Source organism: Colias eurytheme, chromosome 8, assembly GCF_061535395.1.
Source record: "Colias eurytheme isolate Ceu_HAF_F1 chromosome 8, ilColEury1 Martin Lab GWU primary, whole genome shotgun sequence".
Classification (NCBI taxonomy): Eukaryota; Metazoa; Arthropoda; class Insecta; order Lepidoptera; family Pieridae; genus Colias; species Colias eurytheme.
In genome coordinates, this window is record NC_142987.1 from 7371749 (window position 1) to 7395520 (window position 23772).

At 32.7% G+C, this 23772-nt stretch overlaps 2 protein-coding genes across 8 annotated transcripts in view; one reads left to right on the plus strand and one right to left on the minus strand.

Moving 5' to 3' along the window:
• step (cytohesin steppke) overlaps nucleotides 1–11624 on the minus strand; it is a 44714-nt gene extending 33090 nt beyond the window's left edge. Inside the window, exons 1-2 of one of the 4 annotated variants that reach the window (XM_090104758.1) lie at nucleotides 11477–11624; nucleotides 11266–11339 (exon numbers count right to left, since the gene is read on the minus strand). In XM_090104758.1, coding sequence (XP_089960884.1) covers nucleotides 11266–11339; nucleotides 11477–11555 — 153 coding nt within the window. In that variant the 5' untranslated portion in view covers nucleotides 11556–11624. Of the gene's footprint in view, nucleotides 1–7272; nucleotides 7584–7769; nucleotides 7912–9461; nucleotides 9479–9506; nucleotides 9617–11265; nucleotides 11340–11476 lie in introns of those variants that run through there. The other 3 variants (XM_090104756.1, XM_090104757.1, XM_090104759.1) reach the window with 3 other exon arrangements.
• Nucleotides 11625–14458: 2834 nt separating this feature from the next.
• Nucleotides 14459–22653, plus strand: not (ubiquitin carboxyl-terminal hydrolase nonstop). 4 transcript variants are annotated; one of them, XM_090104753.1, is made up of 8 exons: nucleotides 14459–14500; nucleotides 14720–14895; nucleotides 15987–16222; nucleotides 16668–16833; nucleotides 18635–18745; nucleotides 20494–20633; nucleotides 20858–21496; nucleotides 21798–22652. In XM_090104753.1, the coding sequence occupies exons 2-8, from the start codon at nucleotides 14776–14778 to the stop codon at nucleotides 21850–21852; spliced, it is 1467 nt and encodes a 488-aa protein (XP_089960879.1). In that variant the 5' UTR covers nucleotides 14459–14500; nucleotides 14720–14775; the 3' UTR covers nucleotides 21853–22652. The 4 variants fall into 4 exon arrangements, with proteins under 4 accessions (XP_089960879.1, XP_089960878.1, XP_089960880.1 ...); XM_090104752.1 differs by having other exon boundaries at nucleotides 14481–14648; XM_090104754.1 differs by having other exon boundaries at nucleotides 14484–14617.
• Nucleotides 22654–23772: the final 1119 nt, after the last annotated feature.

Sequence of the window (23772 nt, forward strand, 5' to 3'; positions counted from 1 at the left end):
TACCGATACCGATACCGATATATCGGCCGATATAATCGGCAAACCGATATATCGGTATCGCCGATAATAAAACAACCGATACCGATATCAAACAATTCAAAAAACCGCGCCCATTGCCCAATGAACGATGCGGGAAGCCGCCCGCGCGTGCGCACTTTGTTTTCTGAAAAAACTCTACCAATAGTAAACTTTTATTAGGTACTGATTGTATGTGTATTACTTAAAGTTTAACTGACTTTGTAAAATAATAATACTAAAATAAATGGTTTTGTTGATTTTGATTTGGCATTTTTATTAGGGTTCCGTAGCCAAAATGGCAAAAACGGAACCCTTATAGTTTCGTCATGTCCGTCTGTCCGTCTGTCCGTCTGTCCGTCTGTCACAGCCGATTTACTCGGAAACTATAAGTACTACAGTGATGAAATTTGATGGGAATATGTGTTGTATGAACCGCTACAAAAATATGACACTAAATAGTAAAAAAAAGAATTGGGGGTGGGGCCCCCCATACATGTAACTGAGGGATGAAATTTTTTTTTTCGATGTACATACCCGTGTGGGGTATCAATGGAAAGGTCTTTTAAAATGATATAAAGTTTTCTAAAAAACATTTTTCTTAAAGTGAACGGTTTTTGAGATATCAGCTCTCAAAGTCGTAAAAAGTATGTCCCCCCCCCTCTATTTTTATAACTACGGGGTATAAAATTCTAAAAAAAATAGAGGTGATGCATGCTAATTAACTCTTTCAACGATTTTTGGTTTGATCAAAGTATCTCTTATAGTTTTTGAGATAGGTTGATTTAACTGTAATTTATTATATTTGCTGCTACGGAACCCTTTGTGCGCGAGCCCGACTCGCACTTGGCCGGTTATTTAAAAGAATACGATTAACATAATAGCATAATTCACTATTTATTTTTCTACCAAGCCATCGATATCGGTATCGGTATCGGTATCGCCGATACATTACTACAAATATCGGTATCGGTATCGTATCGGCAAAATCATGTATCGTTACATCCCTAGTTGTAATAAATAGATACAGACCTACCATATTCCATTGTAATTAAATTTTGAACTAAATTCAATATAACTGTTTTTGTTCACCAATGTAAACGCACCCTAACACAAAGTAAATGTTTGCTTTGTCTAAAAATAACTTTCGTTAGTTCATAATGACAAAATGACATGCGGGCGAACATTGAACAGCACTGTTACTCTTACTTTGTTATGAGGAAACTAAGGACGTCGAATATTCATCTGTTATTCGTCAGCAAAAATACCAGAGGAAAAGATCAATAAGGTAAACAGTAACCACGTAGTATCCGTAATTAAAATTTCATAATGTGAAGTTTCTTCGATTATCCATTAACTATCCTATATATGTATATAATATATCCTACTACTATTAAATATGCTGTTATTATTGCTAATTTATAGCAAATATGAAAGTTTGCTAAGGATATGAGAAAGTTGATGATTATAACACTTTTTAAGGAGCTTTATTCCAAGTGCTGTATTATCTGGCGGTATTTATTTTGCTCTCGCAAATGACACGGCACATGTTAACGTACCTATTTGGTCGAGACAAAACTAATTATAAATAAGATATTAACCTTACCACAATTTAACAACTGAAGTTGTAACATATTATACAAATAGGCAATATAACGTTATTTTACGGTATTTGCAGACCAGTTATAAAGGCTACGAAAATGTTAAGCATTTTAGTAGCATTTATAACTGGTCTTGGGGAAATAATGCTAAGCTAACACAAAAAACTGTGCCGTGTTTCCTGACGTCACACAACAAATAACGATAATTTATAAAAATGGAAGTGTGAAGATAAAACAGATTGAAACGTAAATATTGTTCCACATTACATGATAAACATTGATAATAACCGAACGTTATCACAGATTAAAATATAATTTTGTATACCGTAGCCAAAATCATAAGTCTCAAAACAAAATTTGCCGAAAAAAACAATTGACGTCAATGTCATAGGTCAAGCGTTAAACCGTGAAATGGAGATATATCGCAAACTAACTAGTCACTTACGCGTGGGTGTAAAAATCCACAATTAAAATGATTGATTGCAAACATCAAATATGTGCTATCGATATCTAACAGTACAAGGTGGTTATTATAACGCAATGCATGTTAAACCCGTCTAGCGAGTCGCCCGGCCGTACGTTCTCGGCCGCGTACCCCCTTCCCCTGGCAAGGTCAACTCCCTTTGACAAAAACTATTCCTGGAACGGTGCACAACAATGCCAACAAAAACACAAAGGTCTGCATACAATTTCTTTAAGAAATCTACTTAAGAACATAAAAGTAAGAAGGTAACACAGCAAGTACGTACAAATTTTTTGTTTTAATTTTTTTACAGAAATTAAAAAAAATATAATTGCCTAGAATCTGAATTTATTACGGATTAGAAATTTACAAAAATCCTTAAATTGTACTGACATTAGCGCCATTTTCAAGACTCTAAATACCTAATATGTAAGTACAATCTTTTTTCCCTTTCATGTAAAGTATCGGATAAATCAATAAAGAAAGTCTACACTTTCGACGTCGTGTTTTGGCTCGAAGCCGGATTGCATGAGAAAAATTGAAATAATTTCTGCATTTTTCTGGACTCAGAGTTTTTGAAGAACGATATTCGAGATTGTATATGTATTTCCTTGACATTTAGGTTTCAGGAAAACATTCTAATAAATATAGATATTTATCTTGTATTTTGTTAAAGGAATCAAGCGACATGAGTGGTCAATTTCAATAAAGTTATTCATGGTACGACTTTACGGCTCGTTTACAAGGAAAGTAAATCCGTCTTCGTGCATTGACTATTTACGATAGACACTGTCATATTTTACGATAGTCAATGTCTGACTATTAGCATGTTATACTCAAGATGTTACTAATAATTATGTCTAAACTAACTTTATACAGGGGAAAGATTCAACTTTCTGTCTGCTTTTTACGATTTTACACATAAACAACTTGACAGATTTAAAAAAAAGCTTACTTTTTGAAAGCAAAATCATCCTCGAGTAACATTGGCAATATTATTATCCCGGACGAAGCCGTACAAGCGTCTAACTAATCTGATTTAAAATTCGTTAACAAATTATTTGGAATGTTGAATAAAGGTCAAAATTGGGAATAAATACGATGTTTTATGACACAACCCTACAAAATCCATGATATAACCGATTCTATTTCCCTTGCCAAACGCAATGCGGATACTGGTGGTATTTTACTTTGGTACAAGGTCGTTATATATTACAAGTTATTTCTGAGAAAAGTAAATATGTTTGGAATATTATAGCAGAGCATGAAGTTGACCGTGGTCATGGTGAAGAAGAAAGATGTAGGTTCGGGATAGATTACTACAGTATAAAAAACATGATGTACAAAGATATACAAAGTATCTATTCCACAAAATTATTCTTATTCATAGACTCAAAAGTTATTCCAACTATCATATCACAATGGAATGCGCTAAACCTAAAGTTTATGCATGACTGGATTTTAAACGTTCAGCGGTTACTCCCAGTATAACCGATATGGAGGCGTTCTTTATTCAGTCAATGCATTGTTAAAACTATTCAAAAAGTCCATATTGCATGACTTGAAATTTAATGAGGAAAAATAATAAGTTCATCCACACGTATCCTTAATATATTAATGTTTCAAATGTATTTTTTGCTCTCTCTGCAAAAAGACTCAAGGGGTTTCAATTTAAATATAAAACGTGTCAAGTGGCCGAGTCACTTGGAGGTGTAGTCAATGCGACCTGCGTGCATCCCGACTATTCGAAACAAAGCCTTGTCGTTTCTATTGACAAAAGTGAAGATTGAGACGATGTTGCGAATTTAAAGAAGGTGAAGACAGCAATACAGCAACGGTTCGTCTAGTTTATTGCTAGATTTATTCGTTGAATTCATGCACGTACAATGTTCTTGGAAACAGACTACAAACAAATAAAGATAGATATTCAATTCTACGAGTTTATAAACTATTTTTGTTCTTTTAGATAAGATGTCTGCAATTTAGATGCAGGCGTGTCGTTAATTTCAGCGTGGACAGGATTTTCTACCGTTGTAAGACGGTAAGATATACGAAGTGTCCCAAAAGCCAGATGGCAAAAGAACCCCGCTGTGCACATTAATGTCTGTTAGAAGAATGGATTATGGATCTAGGTAGCAAAAATTTATTATTTTGACCTTAAATCCTTAATTCTGGACTCTCAGAATTCTATTGCACGCCTCATAAGCGAAGCGTTGAGGTGGGTACTACTGTCACTTCGCGCAAAACATCTGATTTTTCAAACTTAAAATGTCTTTATGTATCATACATTGCACTTGTAAGATAAAACATACACACACATATTAAGAAAAAACACTATTTTTAACGTTCATGATATTTTTGATGTCATTTTTGTTATTTAAACTAGTTAAAAAACAGTTTAAAAAAGTTCTGTCTTGGACGTCCGTGTGTCTGTATGTGCGGATCCTTTTTCTTGTTAACACGATAGCGACCGAAATACTTTACTAATCGAGTCTTTTTTAGGGTTCCGTAGCCAAAATGGCAAAAACGGAACCCTTATAGTTTCGTCATGTCCGTCTGTCCGTCTGTCCGTCTGTCCGTCTGTCACAGCCGATTTACTCGGAAACTATAAGTACTACAGTGATGAAATTTGATGGGAATATGTGTTGTATGAACCGCTACAAAAATATGACACTAAATAGTAAAAAAAAGAATTGGGGGTGGGGCCCCCCATACATGTAACTGAGGGATGAAATTTTTTTTTTCGATGTACATACCCGTGTGGGGTATCAATGGAAAGGTCTTTTAAAATGATATAAAGTTTTCTAAAAAACATTTTTCTTAAAGTGAACGGTTTTTGAGATATCAGCTCTCAAAGTCGTAAAAAGTATGTCCCCCCCCCTCTATTTTTATAACTACGGGGTATAAAATTCTAAAAAAAATAGAGGTGATGCATGCTAATTAACTCTTTCAACGATTTTTGGTTTGATCAAAGTATCTCTTATAGTTTTTGAGATAGGTTGATTTAACTGTAATTTATTATATTTGCTGCTACGGAACCCTTTGTGCGCGAGCCCGACTCGCACTTGGCCGGTTTTTTTTTCTCTTACGCTTGAGTATGCTCAGGAATAGAACCCTTTCATTTTTCAGGGTCTGATTCGATGTGGTTTAATTGTTATTAAATAAACAAAAATAATAATTAATAAATATTTATTAAAAAAAATTATGAGGCGTGCACTTTTAGACCGGGAGATACTGACACAAAATTTCGAGTCATTTGTAACAGGATGGCGGTTCTACAGGGGTCTTAGTACGCAATGATAAAAAGAAAAATGATGGTGTGATCGCTGGTATCGGTGGTTTAGTCGCGTGGGCGTTAGCCGAACTCGTCGGAAAAATAGCGAAAGTCAAACGATTTGTAACACAAAAATTTTAGTATTTACCGATAGCCCATAAAAAAGAAGTAGGCGGTAGTGTCATGCCATACTTTTCCGGTGTGACTTACAGCCCGCCATACCGACGCGAATAAGTTGATTTAAATAAAACAATTATTCAACCATTTGTACCAGGCTAACTTTTGCACAGGTAACCATCGTCGTGCAGCCATTTACGAAAATCGCCATGCCATACTTTTCGAACGATTCCAAATGGTCGCCATACCGCCGAAAATCTGCAAAAAAAATTTATTTCGCCAAACTTTTTGTACCAGTATTGCATTTGGATTTTTGGAGAGTATTTGATAAAATGTGACCATTATTATATTTGCCATACTTCTAGTAGGGGGAAAAAGTGCTGTCATACTTGAAAAATTAATTTAGTATTAATTTATATAAGTGAAGATTTCCAACACCTAGATCTTTGAAATTTTGTATTTATATTCTTTGATCCTCAAAATTCCAGGAAAAATAAGTGCCATACTGTTACAAATCGTTTGACTTTCGCTATTTTCCGACGAGTTCGACTAACGCCCACGCGACTAAGCCGCCGGTACCAGCGTTCACACCATCATTTTTCTTTTTGTCATTGCGTACTAAGAACCCTGTAGAACCGCCATCCTGTTACAAATGACTCGAAATTTTGTGTCAGTATCTCCCGGTCTATTTTGGATTTTCCAAATTATTAATAGATATTGTACACATATTAAGTTTAATAATAACTTCTTCTGTTTGAGAATTATAATACACCTTTCTTACTCACCATTATATTTATCGTTTGATAAATATAATGGTGACGAATGTCATTTACATACAAACACAAGGTACTCTGATCTCATCTGCATATAAATAAAGGCTTGACGACCTCAAGTTCAATTTGAAGCATAAATATGAGCCTTGTAAATGGGAATGTTTCGCAGCTTAATTTTAATTTTTCCGTGATTTATTTAACGCTATTTTTAATAAAAAATTCAAGTCAGGTCTAGAGCTTGATGCTACTTTTGTATTCCCGAAGCTGTATGCCGAGCATAAAAGAACCATTTCTATGACAGTTGAATATAAATTATTACGGTCAAGGTGTGTCAATATGTAAAACTTTTATAATTGGCACAAAAACTGAAACGAATTTAGGTCCGACACAGTTTTAGTCAGTTTCAGACGTCACCAAAGTTAATTTAGAATAAGAATGACTAATAATATAACATGTATTATGAGAAAAAATAGAATAACTCAAAGGAAATGTTTGTTATTAACATTGAAATTAAGACAAAAATAAAAAAAAATACTGGTGTGGTCATTGCTAAATTAGTTAAACAGTGAGCAAAAATGCATCGCGAACAAATTATTAGTTAAGTTGATTTTTAATTGGCTGTCTTGAATTAATTAGAAGAAAACGTATCTATAAATGGTTACATAAAAGCTGCGTAAATTCGGAATTATATCAGACCCTCTTTTGATTAACTAACAATGTAAAGGCGAATTACCAAAAGCGCCCGCATTAGAATTATTGTCATGGGCCGTGGGACCATTCGTGATTCGACCTTAGGCAATAATCGTTTTATTCACCCACTGTCACATAATCGTTACGTACAATACAATAGTAAGTGCAAGGACAAAAATTGAATATTGTGCAGTCATCCTATCGCACGCAGTCTGGAAAAGTGTGATCGATCCGGCGCATTTGGATAATTGCCAAAAGTTTAATCTCCTCTCTCCAGCTAAATGTGAATGCCAAATAACGCAAAGCTTTCACTCAGATATTAAATATTATAATACAGACCATTCTAGTTACAGTTGTTAAGTCCCATGCGGATCTCGTTTTGCCGCGCGTTTGAGTCCCATCTTTTCGCCTTCCCAAGGAACCATAATTAGTTGGAACGCCACTGTCTTCGCGTTTTCGTCGCCCTCCACGTCTCAATGAGGAAAACCAATTAGAAACGGATCCTCGGCGCTCATCTTCGGGGGCCACAGGCCCGGCCTTGATAAACATAACTTCACGAGCGTTAACGCCAACCACTCATATTACACTTTCATACACTTGGGATCCTCGTACACGAGGGCACTCGCAACGTTTAGTTAAGCAAAAACAACCTATCAACAAGCCGGTAAAACGTTGTAGTAAAACGCAAAAACAAAAAGCAAAACAAGTCGAAATTGGTATAACTACACATCGCCGATAAGTGTCGTTAGCCTACGTCAGTTTACTGCCAAATACACATGAAGCCATTACTTTGCGGTGCATAAAGCGGCATGATTACCATGATTGCAGAAACACACCTGATCATAGTCGTCGTCATAGGTGCGCGTTGCACGAGCGCATCGCATCAGCAACGGCCACCAAAGCGCCTCGCACAGTAGGCGAACATGTAAACACATCGCGCGCCATACACTTCCCACTAAGGAACGTAATCGACTGAAGACAGGCGCGAGCGCCACAAAAGTTTGGCACGGTGACAACTGACAACTACCTATACGCGTACCTATCTAGATTGTTATCTTCAACACGTCTGAGTGTACGCAGCGGACAGCTGTTATCGTTGAGTATTATTAAGATACAGTAATATTCGTGTTTATGCGCGCATATTTCTGAATTGCACAACAAACAATACGCTTTGTTTTCTAGAGAAATAAGCATATCGAATAATATTATGCTGTAAAGGAATATATGCGTGAATTGAAATGTTGTTGGAAATAAGAAAATAACAATGGATTGCTGTAATAATCACTAGGACCCTTCAGAGAACACGAGCTCGAGATTGACAGTTTTTGAGTATAGTGACAAGGAAGGGGTGATTTTGACAATGACTAACTTTTTCGGAAATTCAAGTGAACAATGTAATTTTAAACAAAGTTTTTTATTTAGCTTAGTTTGGGAAAATATTTATTAATCATACAATGTTTGCTAGTAAATGTAGGCGGTTGTTATCAGTGTTGCAAAGAGCTGTGCGGAAGTGGCCAGAGGAAACATGATAATAGTGTATTGTGTAGTCAAAAACATTGTCCAATGTTGAATCCTGGGGAATACCCATATCTGTAACAGTATATTTTTTATAGAAGGAAAATTTAAAACATTAAAATGTAAAAGCGAGCTCGATAATGACAATCGTAATCTTATTAAACCGGATACCTAAGGGACAATAGTAATATTATAATTATTAATTATAATTGTTTAAATAACTTTAAAATTGGGATATTACAAGCTTTGCAAATATAAGTATGTAGGTACGTATATTGTATACCATAAGATAACGATAACAAAATAATTCCTAATGATCGACTAGTAAACATGTCAGTTATGAATCACTTTGTTACAGATAACTAATGAGTCTAGTTAAATATTTAACGTTTAGTAGTTTAAAGTTTTAAAATATTTCCGATTAATATTTAAATACATATTCAAATGAATAATGTAGGATGGTGTCTATCTTACACAGGAATGGCTTTAATTTTCATAACGTAACCTAATTTTTGAATAAAAGCATTTGATCGACAGCCAAATAACTGAGTTCTATTTTAACAGTGCGTGAAACTAAGGCAAATTAATTAGCCACGATTACTCAATGATGAGAATAAAATTGATCTTTAAAAAAAATGAACAAAAAGTAGTTATTAAAGGTTATTACTAATTGCTGCTCAAAAACAACATACAAACGTGGTCTTTATAAAATAACACATGTATAAATTTATGTAATGTATTGGTAGAAATATCGTCATGAACGTTCTTCGAAATTGCAATTAAGAATTATTAAAAAGTATTTGAACCGTCTAATGAGTCACAAGGTTAATGTCTACTACCACATGTGCGAGAGTTGCGCAAAGTCCAGTTCAGTAAATTTTTTAAAAATCTTATCTCATAGTACCTAGTTAGTGTCCTAAAAGATTAGACAGCTTTATAAACAAAATCAACGACAGTCGACGTGCGAGTCATAGCAATTTCCACTTATCTTGCCTTATCACTAGCAAACTTACTAATGAGTTATTACGCAAGAATGCGGAACCCAATAAAGATACAACCTTTTAAGATAATTCACTGTACACAACACTTTAACTTTCGGGTGAATTGAAACCGTCTTTATCAGTATTTGCAATGTTAGAACCGGCTTATGGCTAACTGCAAAACGCGTCACACTCGCGCCGCGGACCGTTTGTTACTGGTACACACTGGCTCTACACTCTACAGTCTACTCCACGACTCTCTCGCCGCCCGGGCCCCTCGCCCATAGTAAAGCTCGCATTGATGTTTACACTACGCTGCTCTCACATTTTTTTCAATGAAAGCACTGGCAATGGTATGGTTGTAATTTAATGGTGATGTCTCTTATATCGATTTTTTTGTAAGTACAAACAATTAAAAAAAATATGATCTGTAAATTCGAGCATAAATGTTATCTAATTAGCTAACTAATAAATTAAATACCATTGAAATTTTCATACTAACAATAATTACAGATTCAAACATTCTTAGGTACATACACACATTAATTTTCAAAAAACTATAAAATTCTCTACATAGAGCTTTTCTTTGAACTTTTATTTTTTATTACAGTAAACAGTTAAATTTAATTTATTCATAAATTTTATAATATGTAGAAATATTAAATATGTATATTGTACATATTTTTATTTACTTAGGGCCGATTTTTCAATCTCTGGTTAAAACTTATCCGACCAATAAAGTATTACACGATAATATTAAAATTTCACCTGTAAACTGTCAATTGCGCACAATAAGAATACATTTTGAAATGGTAGTTTTATACGTTATTCGACGAATAAGTTTTAACCAAGGATTGAAAAATTAGCCCTTAGTTATTTTATTACCTATATTTTTTGGTTAAAAACCAACCTATCAATATCTTCATTTTTTTATATTTTTGTCCAAGCTCAATGTGGTGCTGGTAGATGCATATTGCAGTTAAAGTTAAACAGTTATTAACAACAAAAAAACCACAACTCCAAATATGAATCATACATCCTTTACTATGAATGTTATCTACTAAAACCTCAATATTAATCATACCGAAGAGATAACAATTTATAAATGTGTCATATACACAGTGCATCTCCACATGATATTTGAAGGGTGCATACGTGGTAATATGGGCAAAATATTAAATAACATTAAAAATTTAAATAAAAACTGGCCAAGTGTGAGTCAGACTTGCACTCCAAACAAACCTATTTTTTTAAACCAAGGGCTCCAAACAAACCATTTTTTTTTTGATATGTTGCAACTTTAAAATTTATATTTTAAACAATTATTCCTATATAATATATGTGGTATAAGACATTGCTTTTTACCAAATTTCAAGATTCTGTGTACACAGGAAGTACCCTATAGGATTTGATTCCCTTGCGAGTGTTGAAATTTGCAGCATAAGAGGCATCTTTTGATTGAGTTGGCTTATAAATTTTTTTCACAGCTACAAGGGACCGTAAAATTGAGTTTTCAATATAAATTCCATAATCTAATCTATCTATGCAGGAGTCAAAGTGCAAAACTATATACTTATTTCATGAATTAGGTAAATGAAGAAAAAAATTGAAACTTGAATATCCTTCTGCACTACTGTGTACATAAAAATTATTTTTATTAGTTCTCACTCATAAATTATGATCAGTCAACATTTTATTTTGATTTTTGATAATTACTATATTTTAAATAGGTGTATTTAATTGGAGTACTATGTTATGTTTTCAAGAATATAATATACAGACGTGACACCAACAAATGGAGAGTAGTGTAGATAAGTATAAAAAAATCTTTGCTAACCTGTATCTCTAATAGCAATTCTGTCTTGCGTCGTCTTATATCGATAAGAGTTTTTTGCTGTTCGGGTGTCAACTCTGGAAAATAATACACAGGAAGTGTTATTATGACCAAACGGTACATAACAATCCAAATTCCAAATGGTCTACTGTTTTATGGAGTTGTACATCGAGGTCAACAAACACAACGTACACAAAAATTATAACATATTTACCAGTATGTGTGAAAGGATCTGCATGACTACTTGTGGCATTACTTCCTCCAAGAGACAAATTTTCAAATTCACTTATCATTTCTTAAAATTTTAAAAAACATAAACAAAAGTTTACATCGTTAAAATTGACTGACGGCCATATTTATTTACTAATTACACCACAGACTGACATTATACAGAAAATAAAGATTACAGATAATATTTGATATTGTTATTTTTTAATTTAATATTGCAACACATTATTTTAAATTAAGACGACTCAACATTTCTAACAAGCTAACTATTAAAGTGATAAAATGACGCTATTATTTATGTACAAATCATTATTAGTCAAAGATATAGAAATACACCTAGGGGATCGATCAAGTTGTGGATCAAGTATTATATTAAACGTGCCACAAAAGAAGTCCCCTACAAGCTGAGCTGTCATCGCGTAAAATAATGTTGCCATTACTATTTAATTCTATTTTCCCCAGAATTGGGTGAAATAGATGTGAAAAGGGTCACAAAAAATAGGTTAATTATTTTGATTATTGATGGAAATTTAATTATTTTACACCAGAAAAGGAAGAGAAAAACTATAATATGGCTTTTATGTGCTTTGCTTTCATGCTTATATACAAGCACTTAACCTAGATTTGGCGAGCTAAGTAGTTCTTAACAATGAGTTTAATGATAAGCATAAGGTTTAAATAATAAATTGTTGTCTGGGCAAGAAAAAAAAATTCACCTAAGTAATGTTTTTTAAAAAAAATCATTTGATAGAATATTATAGATTAAAAAATAGACATTTTAAAATCATAATATCGTTTAGCCACAATAATGGCATCACCCGTTGTGTGAAAACACTGTGAAAACAACAATTAAATAACGTTAACAATAGAACGATATTACTACCTGTGTTACGTAAATTTAAATATAATTATAAGTACAAAATTGATAAATAAAATATATTATAATTGAAAGTGGAGGTATTGTACAGTTCCGTATAGGAATGTTTTTGCATCTGCTGTAGTTAAAATTGGATTAAAAGTGTGATAATTGCAACACTATACCCTCAGAGGAATAAACCTATAGAGTACTTGTATCGAGCGTATACAGTTTACATATATTTGTTTCTCTCTATCTAAAGAAAACGTCGTATGAAAGAATGAGATAGCTATAGACTACAAGTTACGTTTCAACATAGTCATGGCACCATTTTTACTATAGGTACGTATTTAGATAGATAGAAGGTGATAGTGATGGGATGTGCTTCAATCGATAAAATCGTGAATGCATTTTGCATTTACGGTTTCGTGAAATAATAAATAATAAAAAAAAAACAAAATTAATCATTAATTTCAGTTGAATACATTATTTGTTTAATCCTACGAATATAATAAATGCGAAATTATGCGAGAATGGATAACTTTCTCTTTCACTGCTGAACCGATTACAATGAAATTTTGTACATACACACATAGGATAGGTTTTATACCGGAAATCCCACGTGAACGGGAACTGTGCGGGATTTTCTTTAAAAACGCGGGCGAAAAGCTAGTATATTTTAAAATAAATTTTAAAACTTGAAATGTAACTAATTTAAAATAAAGATGGAAGGAGTGAGGAGAAAGGCACAGTCAGCATGAATTTTAACAAGTTCATAAAAGGACAGTCTTAAAGAAAACATTTTCCTTACATCCTACTAATAAAGCGAAAGTTTGTGAGGATGGATGTTTGTTACTCTTTCACGCGAATACTACTAAACCGATTACAATGAAATTTGGAAAAATTACTTTTGATCCCGTAAATCCCACAGGAATGGGAACTATGCGGGTTTTTCTTTGAAAACGCATGTATATTAAGTATGTATTTCAATAGTAGTTTCTCATCTATGAGAACTGTCATTTAATCAACCGTTTAATTTTCACATACATTTAAAGTAAATGTGTAAAAAAATTTCCAAATAAAAATTCACTCACACACAAATGTATTTATTATCTAAAGGAACAAAAAAAAAACGTAAGCGTAAGATTGCACAATTCTTCTAGAGTATCCATCTTGATAACACGCAGGCTCGAAATGCAGTGAACACAATCTAGCAAATTTCGACGGCGTCCAATCTACACGTCTCATGTTTTATACCCATTTTTTATTTAGCTCTGGAAATCTAAAACAAAATGAATTTATTAAAAATCTAAAAGAGAAACAACAAACTAAACAGATAAGTCAAATAAAACAACCACGTGGTATTTTTTATTTTCCTGCTGTAGAAAATTTACATCTATTATTTGCAACAACAACTACATATAAATCTGATATAAGAAACAAAATAAATAAATCAACGTTAATATGAAATAGATTTTTTGTCATAAATCGATAATATACGCTAGATGTGTTACAACACTACGGTGGTAAACAAAATGCCAAACGTGATAATATTGTGACATTTTTTAAAAATTATTTAATTCTTTTGTATTCCACAACCCCATAAAGTGGGTAAATGTTACAGTTACAACATAAACTTATAAAAAAGCGCTTGATATAACCTTCAAATAGGGTTAGAACATAAATATTTATCAATTTGCTGAAAATCACTTACCGATGGAAAGATATTTTTTCATTGTTTTCATCCAAAACTCCCATTCGACTAGTAATAGCCGATAGCTAAACATACAATAGTCATTTTAGCACACTGGCAAATAAAAAGAAACACTATACACTTTATATTTTCTAAATATTTCGTTAAAAACACTTGACGCACTGAGCCCACCAGCTGGTTGGAAAACAAACTGACTGCCGGCGCGCTACGTTTAAAGACAGTGCAGATACTCTATCGCTATCTCAATCTGACTTATGCTGTTATTGACTAAGAGTAAGTAGATTAGAAAATATGTATTTTGTTCTGTCTCAATATAAGAACTCTATAGGTTTATTCCTCTGAGACTATACCACATTGTAAATTAAAAATTTACCAGTGTGCAAGTATCAAATGTCATCAATTTCCCAAGTTTTATGGTTGTATTGTGAGGGGTCGCTGAGGTTCGGTCGCCTTTTCTCATTTCTGTTACGTTTGTTGTGCTAAAATATAAAAGATAGTGATAGTGATTAAAATACTATGTTCGTCACAATAGCTTTGTGGTCTATAAAAAGTTCTATGTAAATCCGTTTTCTGTTTGAAATTATTAATGTACGTCTATTATTAAACAGAAACTTGTTTGTTTTACTTCGTGATTATTATAAATAATGTTTTTATTTTAGATCATCATATACAAAGTGTAACTAAGCTGAGCCGGTTATTAATAAACCACTTAAAAATGAATGATACAGGCTGTATACATTTAAACAATTTTAAAGCTGCGAAAGGCACGAGTCCATATCGGATTGTGCATGCATTTTTTGTTTCGTGCACATCCTTCGAAGCTAGAAGATACAAGGTATATAATGATATGTAATAAATAATTAAGCAAACATAAATACATTTTCTTAGCTTTTATTTAGTACGTATTACATTTACAGCTTTATTATTAAATGTTGTGAGTAATCAGCTGATTTGGTAATCTCTGCAGCTGTTTTTGTATTTCTCATAAAATGTCCGCCTGTTCGTGTTTATATTTAATTAAATTTGAATTTATTTGCGTATTTCTTATAATTATTGAATGTTTCCTTCACAGTTTATATTGTTTTGGTATTATTAAAACCTAATCAGTAAAAAGGAATGCAATTAAATATTTGATTAGTTCATTATGTGCATCTTACATTGATTTAAATTAATGAACTTCTTTTCTACACAATAATACTACATAATTTTAAACTGCCCTTATTTTCAATGGTTTCTTGACATATAACTCTTTTGCTGTTGTAAAAGTACAGTAGTATAGTAATAGTCCATTATTATTTTTTTCAACAGGTATGTACTTATTGTTTACATTCACTTTTCTTTTAATTGTGCTGATGCAACTATTCAGAATAAAAGTATATATTGATAGTAATATGTTGAATAATAATAGTACTTTCCAATTCATAAATCATAACCTAATCTAGGACAACTAAATTAAAACTTTGTAAAAATACTGAAAGGTAAGCTGTGAAAAAAATATTTTCAGAGGGATTCTCATTTTATAGAACATTATCTCTATATGTATTTATCAGCAGGAGTATATACTTATGTAAAGAACAATTGACAATAATATTTCATGGTATCTATAATAATGATGCCTCATTTTGTATGCTTGTAAACTTAGAGATTTAAATTTTCATAAAAAATAGATATTAGAAACTAATTTCAGCACAAAAAAAAACAATTTGTTATTGAAACATTTAAGGAAGAGTGGAACTTAAAATCTATTGTGTCGTGGACCGATCGGGCCGTTCGGGGCTCAATGGGTTAAGTGGAAGTTTAAAACTAAATTAACATGCGACTCTTCATGTACAGAGTTATTTCATGCCATATTGTGGCAACTTCAAGAAATATTTCGAAACAGTTCAGTGATGAAATGTTAAAGTTAACAATTTACTCTTGTTCTAGGCTACAACATGTTTGTGTTTTGCTTGTGGTCAGCCAGGGCCAAGGATGCATTCCTGTCTTCACTGTATATACTTTGCCTGTTATGCCGGTCACATGCAAGAGCACTCTAAAACCAAAAAACATTTTCTTTATGTGGACTTGAGTTATGGAAACGTCTTTTGTGCACAATGCCAAGACTATATTTATGATAGAGAACTCACTGAAATTGCTACAACACATAGATTGAAAGAAGCAAAGTAAGTAAAGATGTTTTGTATTAATCATTGAAGGAAAAGGAGGTGTGATATAAGTTTACTAATGTATATTCATATACCTTGATACATCTGTGATAATGGGGTGCATAAATTAACATTAATTTACTTGAGTTTTTGTTTAAATTTTACTTGCTATGCTGGTCACATGCAGGTACTTTGGTTTGCTTGTACTTTGGTTTGCAACTAGATTACAAGATTTTATTTGCCTTGAGACATAATTCAGAATTACACTGGTAAAAGTACATATCCCAATACTCAATACCTAGGCATATGTTCCTTTTTACAGCATCAGTTTTGTTATGTAAGTGTTGAGCGTTTCCAGACATGCAATCCATCAATGTATTTCAAAAATTTGTATAAACTATAAATACAATATAAGCTGCAGGATATAGAGAAAAACATAGTGTTACTAAATATAATTTACCAGGGCTCTGGGTATGAGTGTGCCCTTCACTCCCTGGATACCTAACAACAATGAGGCGATGGCTCTCCGTCGCCTACGAAAGAGGCGTATGATCGGCCCCCTTACCACTATCGGCTTACGAGGTCTACAGAATCTTGGCTCCACCTGCTTCATGAATTGCATTGTTCAGGTAAGGGGTGAAATTTAGTCAAAGAATTGGAATGAGCAAAAATTACATGTGCATTGTGTTTTTAGTGTCAGAAGTGAAACTTCTTTGGCAAGATTCAAAGATACCAAAATCGGTATTGCTATGACGCGACCCTGAAATTTACTCCCGCTTAAAGAAGTTTCACATCAAAAATTATAGTGCTTTTGCAGAAAGTGAAGTAAATTTTTTATTTTATCACATTGTTATAGTTAGTATAATATGTATATAGACAAAGAAAGCTAACAGTTATTATTGATGATAAATTTTGCAATAATTGCATATAATAATCGTTAACGTCTTATATTAGATATAGATTGCACTTTTCGAAATAATATTTTTTTATCGATCTTTAATTTTTTTGTGACACCTTATTTCACAATTTCCATGATATGTAGGTGGTACTCATAAAAAAATCACATTCCTCAAATCATACATTACCATCACATATTAGGGATGTGATAATTGAAACTTTTAGATGCTCTAATCTACGATAACTATTTAAGTGAGTCAAAAGTATACGAGCATGACAAAGCAAAGTTATAACTTATAACTAACAAGTTAGTTTTATGTATAAAAATTAAAAATATGTATAGGTATAACCCGTGCAGATAGAGAATAGATCTGAAGATGGTCCGCTCGCATGCGTTCTCGCTCACTCTCTATCGCTGTCTATACTCACACAGTGAAGTACGGGATTCGCTTTCTATGCTAGGTACTTGACGCACGCCGAGTTATAATTGCTTTTATTGATATTGTTGATTTTGTTGAGTTTTATTGTTATACAAATGGATGAACCAAAAAAACGATGTTAGAGAACTTAATTTGCCAACCCTACCATAAGTACCCGTCGCCATCTTCAGATCTCTATTTGCTCGGGTTATACCCATCTATATTAAATTCAAGCTTCACTCATAGTAATCAAGAACGGCTACCCATTTAAACGGTTTTTATTTATTAGCTTCGCTATGAACAGCTAAATAAATACACACAGGAAACATTTTCGAAAAGAAAAATGTATGAGGATATTTCATGAGGCGCCACGAAGATCGCGGTCCACGAAAAATTATCATTTAATTATTAAAATATATTTGCATACATATTAAATTATCTTGAATACCTACAATCAGTTAAAAAAATGTATCTCTAAACAAAGATACAGGTAACTTCAACTGTACAAGTATTTCATAATAAACTGTGTTCTTAAACATTATTCTTTCGATACGGTGACGTTGAACTGCGACTAGAAATTATATTTATTTTTTAATATGGGCGTATTGTTGACATGCACTTTATTTATTATTGATAAGGATTATCGCGTACGATTTTATATGTAGCGGCTTAAGCCGTTTCTAAATAGTTGCAACGAGGTTTTATATACCAAATGTTTTTTCGTCTTTACTATGTACCAATCTACAAATCCTTGAAGAAGCTTTATATGAATGAAATAAAATTAAAAAATGTTGTGTGGTTTTATGAAACCACGGTAAAAGTGAAACTGTTCGAACGGTTCCGAACACTGCTTTGTGTAGCGCATGTCGCGTGACGGTCGGATCGCGGCAGCCGCGATACACGCGACATGCGCTACACAGACCAAAAAGTTTGAGACGATGTAATAAAAGTTTCACTTTAAAAATTACAATGTAACTTTTTATTAGAATTTATTAAAAAATTGGTATCGACTATTGTCGTAAGATCCTTTGTATTAATAACCGTAATAGTACTTTTAAACATCTAAGAAAATAGCAAGAAATAAGTTGCAAAGATAGATTTAATCACATTTCAGACGTTAATCCACACACCCCTGCTAAGAGATTACTTCCTCGGCGAGAAACACAAGTGCAAAGCGCAGAGTTCCGGGAAATGCCTCGTGTGCGAGGTATCGAAGTTGTTCCAGGTACGTGTCTATAAATATCATTGTGATATTGATTTGTAAGCGCGTTTCAGGCTGTTGCCACCCACTGCATTTTGTGACGTAACTCGCTGGTTGCTATAGCCTGTAGGACTGTACATTATAAATTATGTTTTAACTTTAATGAGTAGTGTAGGTATATTTTGTTTATATTAGGAGGAAAGATCGCGGTTTAGATTATCAAATTACCAAGAACAATACCCATTTAATCAATAACATAATAGGTTAAAATTTATGAAAATAACATCGAGAGGGCGATTAGGATGTTCACTAATAGCCTAGGGTCTAGAATAAACGAATGAATAAATTAAACTGAATGATATTCAGCCGCGTCATAATAAAATAACAACGTTTCGTTTAAGAAAAGATAATTAACCGTTTAATGAAGAGCCTAGGCTATTAATGACACAGCTAATTTAACCGGTTCGCTGCACATGGACATGAGAAAATTATAACGTATAGTCTTTGCTATACAGCAAAGACAGTTGATATAAAACTACCGCTCATACTGAGTAATAATGTTTAAAATTAAAACTCGCATCATCGACTTGGTCGTATGTTTTTTTTGTGGGTCATATATCATAGTGCATGTTTGTAAACAACCTTAGTATGGTGTAGACTGTAGAGTTTACACTGTAGACTATAATATATCTAAGAAATATTAAATGCTATAATTAATGGAGAGCAAATCGAAAAATATGAGTTTCAGATATAATGAACAACATTTTACTGAATAATTCGTTTTCTATAAACAATAATATTATGTCGCATGCAAATACAAAAAGTACGATTATAACATGTAAATTGAGATTAAAGCCATATTTGTATGGTTACTCATTAGACCATTTTATGTATTCCATAAAATAGCGTAAAATGTGCAGTTGTGGAACAGATTAATTTCCCACTTGTTTAATCGATTTTCCATACTGGATTTCCGTACTGGTGGCATGCTTATACAAACTTCTGGTAAAAGGGAAGACAATTTTTATCTTTACCTATCGCTAAAATACCCAAGAGCATATTTTATACATGAGAATCTTAGAGGATAATAATAATATTAGAAATTAATGAAAAAAAAATACATGACTTCCTTGTATATAAAAATGGTATCGTAATATTCGTAATGCCTTATGTGTAAAACTGAAAGCTTCTATTCAATTCAAAGTGGATACCTACTAAAAATATTAAGATTATTCAAAGAGCAAAAATCTAAGTTTATCCATAAAATGCCAATCAGTCAATCACTGTAAAACATATGTTATAAAAATCTGTAACTATCCTATTATACTATTATAAAGGCGAAAGTTTGTATGGATGTATGGATGTTTGTTACTCTTTCACGTAAAAACTACAGAACCGATTACAATGAAATTTAGCACACATATAATAACTTGGATTAACACATAGGATAGGTTTTATCCCGGAAATCCCACGGGAACGGGAACTATGCGGGTTTTCCTTTGAAAACGCGGGCGAAGCCGCGGGCGGAAATCTAGTACGGAATATAGGTATAATTTCCATATCAGACTCGTCCTAATTCAATAGATTTATATTTTTACAGCATCAAATACACAATTGAAAATAAAGAGAATATTTTCTGAATTTTCTTTGCAATACATTTTTTAGCACTTAAAATAGATTCAATTGAGAAAAATATAAATTTCTCATATCAAGAGACTGATTTTTTACTCTATTCTTTTTTCAATTAAGACTTACTAGAATTTTTCTTCAAGGAATTCTATTCTGGCGCCAAAACGCCTCTCACCCTACACCGTTTGTTACATCTAATATGGACGCACGCGCGCCACCTGGCGGGCTACGAGCAACAGGATGCGCACGAATTCTTCATTGCCACACTTGATGTGCTTCACAGGTGCGTATGGTTATTATTATGACATGATTTTTTTTATAATTGGAAGTTTTAGGACTTATTACATTTTTTTGGTTCCGATTCTCATTCTATTTTCGACAAAAGATATTATTGTTCTGTGGTGATAACGAGCTAAATATAAATATTTCAATAACACCCTTGTCTGTTATCAAGCAACCATTCGACCACTGCGAAAAGAGATAAATTGTTTAATTATAAATTTTCAGGCATTGCATGAACGGAGTAGAAGATAACGGAGAGAAGAAGGAAAACGGCCGTTGCAACTGTATAATCGATCAAATATTCACGGGCGGGCTACAGAGTGACGTTGTATGCACTTCATGTTCCGGGGTTTCCACGACCATTGACCCATTTTGGGACATAAGTCTCGATGTAGCTGGACCTTCTGGGTCCCTACAAGGCTGTCTCGAACGCTTCACCCGCGCAGAACATTTGGGTTCAGCCGCTAAAATCAAATGTTCAAACTGCAGAGCGTATCGGGAATCCACCAAACAGCTCACGCTAGAAACATTGCCGATAGTCGCCAGTTTTCATTTGAAAAGATTCGAGCATTCGTCGCAAATTGACAGGAAGATATCTACCTTCGTTTCGTTTCCTGATGTTTTGGATATGACTCCGTTTATGTCGTCACATCGTAGGGCGGTGGATGCGGCTGATAATAATAATGCTCCGGATGGGATTTTTGAAGATAATAGATATTCTTTATTCGCTGTGGTTAATCACTTGGGGTCTTTGGACGCGGGGCATTATACCGCGTATGTGAGGCAGATGCAAGGAAGCTGGTATAAGTGCGATGATCACATGATCACTAGCGCTTCGTTAAAGGAAGTGTTGGATAGTGAGGGGTGAGTTGATTGCAATTGCTTTTTAATCCCGCTGATGATGTATTTAATTAAATAAATCTGTTGATTTTATCGTGTGAATCTGTTGATTATTTATTATTTTACTCATGAGCTAAACGGAACTTGTAAGCAAGCTGAAAAACCAGCTGATATTTTTTGTTTAGTGAATTCTTTTTGTAAAATAATTCGACCATCAATTCTTGTCCAATTAATATTGGTCGAAAATTAGTTTCAGTGATAGTATAAAAATATAAACAGCATATTAAAACTATTATAATTTCTAACATAATATAATCTGTTACAGGTACCTCCTCTTCTACCACAAAACTGTTCTGGAGTATGATTGCGATGTTCCATAATTTATAGGTATTTAATCCATTATATGCTCTTATGTGTTATAAGTTTCAAGCGTCTTACATACTTGGCTGTTTTTCCATTATATTTTTAGCACTAAATAGATCCAATTGAAGAAGTCTTGATCTCATATCAAAGACGAAGTAATGATTGTATTGTACGATCGGTATAAAGCTTATTGTATTAAATTCTAGATCAAAATATATTCACCCACTTTAGTAGGACTAATTTCACTACGAAGTTACTATATTATTATGTATTCCGAACGGGATGTTTTTCTTTTCAAGGCGCGTTATTAGAACGTAGGAAATTTTCTTAGACCATGCTTTATATTTATGTTTAGCGCGAATCAATCACGAATTTGTTAGTTTATAAGCTTTAATGTGTGTATTCACAAAATAAATTATTATATGGACTGATGAATTCTCAACTATTATTTTTAGTTATGTATCGCTTTATTGAGCTAGGACGTACTAGTAATTATATGCAAGTAAATCTGTTATCTGTGATAAGATTTCTTATGATTTATAATTAAATTGCTGAACCTACTACATTTTTTAATCAGATAATATGTATATCACAAAACAGTTTCTTATTACATATTTGTTTCCCAATTACTTGTTGAATTGTAAAAAAATAATCAAATTATTTTAAAAATAATGTAACTTATGTGCTACATACAGGGTGTAATCGTTAAGTGTGCACAGGCGATTATTCCGTAACTATTGCAGGTATCAAAAACCTTTATACGGATATCGAAAGCCCTTTACTTAATGAGTAAAATATCAAGAATATTTTTTTAAAAATAACAAGGGAAATATCCAAAAATTTTACATCAAACACTCCCATACATTTAGTATGAGATATGACTAATCCTAAACATGTAAACTTAATATGAAAAATTTTGGTTCTTTTTTTGAATTTGTGCTTATATTATATGTACTTCGCAAATTTTAATAAAAATTCATTTAGAAACTATAAACAGAGCTCGATGTGGAATACCAAGGTATTCCAAAACGAGGACGTCACTTCGAACATTTGCTTTGAACACAAAATGTATGTAAAATTCAATGTATGGGAGTGTTTAATGTAACTTTTTTGGATATTTCCCGTTTTAATTTTAAAAAGTTATTGTTGTCATTTTACTCATTAGTTAAAGGGCTTTCGATATCAGTATAAAGTTTTTTGATATCTGCAATAGTTACGGAACAATCGCCTGTGCACACTTAACGATTACACCCTGTATATTTGGTAGCTAAAGCTAATTGAAAGTAGAAACATGTATTATGACTTTTATACACAAATCTATGAATCTTTATATTTTGTTAATGACATAGCCTTATAGAAAGAAATCTTATCACTAATCAATTTCATAGAAAAAGACACCGTATTATAATTAAAATAAGTGATTATGAGTATTTTAAATAGACATTGAACAAATGGTCAATCTACCTCGCTGTCCATTGTTTGCATTTGTTTCCAATTTCTTCGAAAATTTATTAGCGATTTTGTGTTCATGAAAAGGCTTCTTTGTACATTATTTAAAATTATGCCTGTATAATCGCTTATTTGTGTGTAGTTTGTAACTGACTGAACTGACATTAGTTTAATGTGATATTTAATATTTATGATGTTTATTTAGTAGGTAGTTGTATCAAATCCTTTTCCTAATAGCGCTTATGAAATAGCTTTGAGACTGGCTGACTATTTTTATGTATTCATTCAACTTAGCTTCTTTAGTTGAACATTAATATCAAAGAAATGGCACTTTCTCCCCAATTAGTGGGTCGTATTTCAGCATTTTAGTTAAATATATAATTAAATTATATAATTAAATTATGTATATATTATATAATTAAATGGAACAATAAGTTATAACGCTCTTTTAGTATATTGACTCAAATCATTGTAAATTGTAAATCCAA